This window comes from Orycteropus afer, unplaced genomic scaffold (assembly GCF_000298275.1).
Source record: "Orycteropus afer afer isolate SDZICR_OR568_19922 unplaced genomic scaffold, OryAfe1.0 scaffold00158, whole genome shotgun sequence".
Taxonomy (NCBI): domain Eukaryota; kingdom Metazoa; phylum Chordata; class Mammalia; order Tubulidentata; family Orycteropodidae; genus Orycteropus; species Orycteropus afer.
In genome coordinates this window covers 6,216,206-6,218,323 of record NW_006921745.1, presented here as the reverse complement: position 1 = coordinate 6,218,323, position 2,118 = coordinate 6,216,206, and the positions used below count along the sequence as shown (strand labels likewise).

The following is a 2,118-nucleotide window of genomic DNA, read 5'->3' as shown; positions in this document are numbered from 1 at the left end:
TTCTGTGTCTGTGTTAATTGGTTTCCCTTTTCTTTGTTGAAGAGGGTCTGTGCAATCCTTCTGCCTAGTCCGCCATCTTGCCCTGCCTCTCCCAAATTTTACATTCTTACAGCTTCCTCCTAACACTGTCTTTCAGAGTCTCTTGCTTTTTTCCAGCTCTTTAGTACTTGACTTCTGTTGAAAAGTTCCGATCAATTGAAGTGAGTAGAAGCCACTATGGGAGGGCACAAAGAATATAGGAAGTCTAATTGTTACATGGCTGAAAGACTGAAAATCTGACTGGTGCTAAGAAGGAAGGGCCTGAGTGATCTACTGTAATCCCAGAGAATTTAATGAAATCTACAAGAATATGTCTTGATTGAGGCCCAGCAGCATGGTTTCCATGTTTCTTTGTTTGTTTATTTAATGTTAGGCAACAGAGCATTTTGGGAAAATGCTATTCTTGAAAGACTAGATTCATTCATTTATTTATTGAATATTAAGTGAATACCTTCTATATGATGGGCCTTGCCCCAGTGCAATTCTCTCACAAGAGCACTTAAAAACAGAAACCATGAGTGATCTGTTCAAGACCAAATAATTACTTAGTGGCGGGAACGTGGGTGTCTAAATTTCACACCCAGCTTTTTGTGATATTACCCAGATAAAGCAACATAAAATCAAATATCTGGGCCTGTCCCTAACTCTGTGATATTGGGCAAACTACCATCTCTTTGGGTTTCAATAAGGAAACAATACCATCTTTATAATTCTTTTTTTCTATAATTCAGTTATAGTCTATATCTGTAGAATCTGTAGGAGTTTTATGCTATGTCAATTTACTTAAGCTGGAGTGCCATACAGTTCTGGGCTAGGTTTGGCCACAGAGAAATCTGCATGAGATTTGGAAAATAGAAGTGTAGCTGCAGCCTTTGAGCAAGGAAGATGTGTACAGAGCTTTAGTCTCTGTGAGGGTTGTGCAGGTTGTCACTTATCTCCTGGCTCACCAGAGTGTGGGGAAGTGGCTGGGCCCACAGTTTCTCCAGCTTCTACTGGTTCTTCTGCTTCAGGTTCTCTGAATCCTGGGCCAGGCACCTGTGCAACTATGCAGTGAAGGACACCAACTCCTTCTCCAGGCATTATAGCTTTGGGCTTCAATGCAGTGAAAGGCAGAGGCATGTTCTTCCCCATAGAATCCAGTTTGCCCTAATGGGTTCCAGTTTGAGCTTGCTCTCATTTGTCATCCAGCTTTTCTCTTGACACCTTGTCCTACAGATATACAGTTACACAGGTCTTTTCAAATGTGAAGGCATGAGATTCCCATAGACTTCTTCACTTGCTCTGTTTCATCAGCCCTAGTTGAAGCTTTTATCTGTTCAGCAATCATACCCTTCTGGACATTTTACTTCCCCAGTTTTCCTACAATTGTATAAAATATAATCCCTAAAATAAATCACTTATTCCATATTATTCATAGGGATCTGCTTCTCTAATTAAACACCAACTGATGCCATCTTAAGGAGCTCTGGTGGCATAGTGCCTAAGGAATTTGACTGCTAACCAGAAGGTTGGTGGTTCAAACCTTACCAGCCACTCCACAGAAGGAAGACTGGGCAATCTACTTCTGTAAAGATTTACTGCCTCAGAAACCCAAAGGGAGTTGCTATGAGTCAGAATCGACTAGATATCAGTGAGGTTTTTTTTTTATTTTTATTTTTTTTAATGTAATCTTTAACATAATTTCACTGAATATGATGAAGAGGAACACAATGAAATGAAAGTATATTAAAATTATTCCATTTTAGAAGTATATATCCCATCAAGAATACTCAAATATCACTTACTTTCTTCAGAAGGATACCTTCTTGGTGAATTTTCGAGGATGTTCATCCATTCTTTTGTAATTAAAGCAAATTTTAAACTTAAAGTGACTCTTTTTTTAGTGAAAAAGTTCTCAAAAAACTCAAATGAAACTCCAGTTTAAAGCATAATTCAAAGAAAAACATTAATATTTTTAGGAAAAAAAAAAACAAAAACACCTAGACTGTAGTCCTCAGTACACTTTGAATTATAATTTTAAGAGGAATTGAGTCATCATGTTCATCTTTAGATTTCTAGTTTGTGGCATAGATCCTGACT

General features: G+C 38.0%; 1 protein-coding gene across 1 annotated transcript in view; it reads right to left on the bottom strand.

Moving 5' to 3' along the window:
* The window catches only part of MACROD2 (mono-ADP ribosylhydrolase 2), a 289,962-nt gene extending 288,804 nt beyond the window's left edge, over nucleotides 1-1,158 (bottom strand). Inside the window, exon 1 of the mRNA XM_007946386.1 lies at nucleotides 1,015-1,158. Coding sequence (XP_007944577.1) covers nucleotides 1,015-1,158 — 144 coding nt within the window. The remainder of the gene's footprint in view (nucleotides 1-1,014) is intronic.
* Nucleotides 1,159-2,118: the final 960 nt, after the last annotated feature.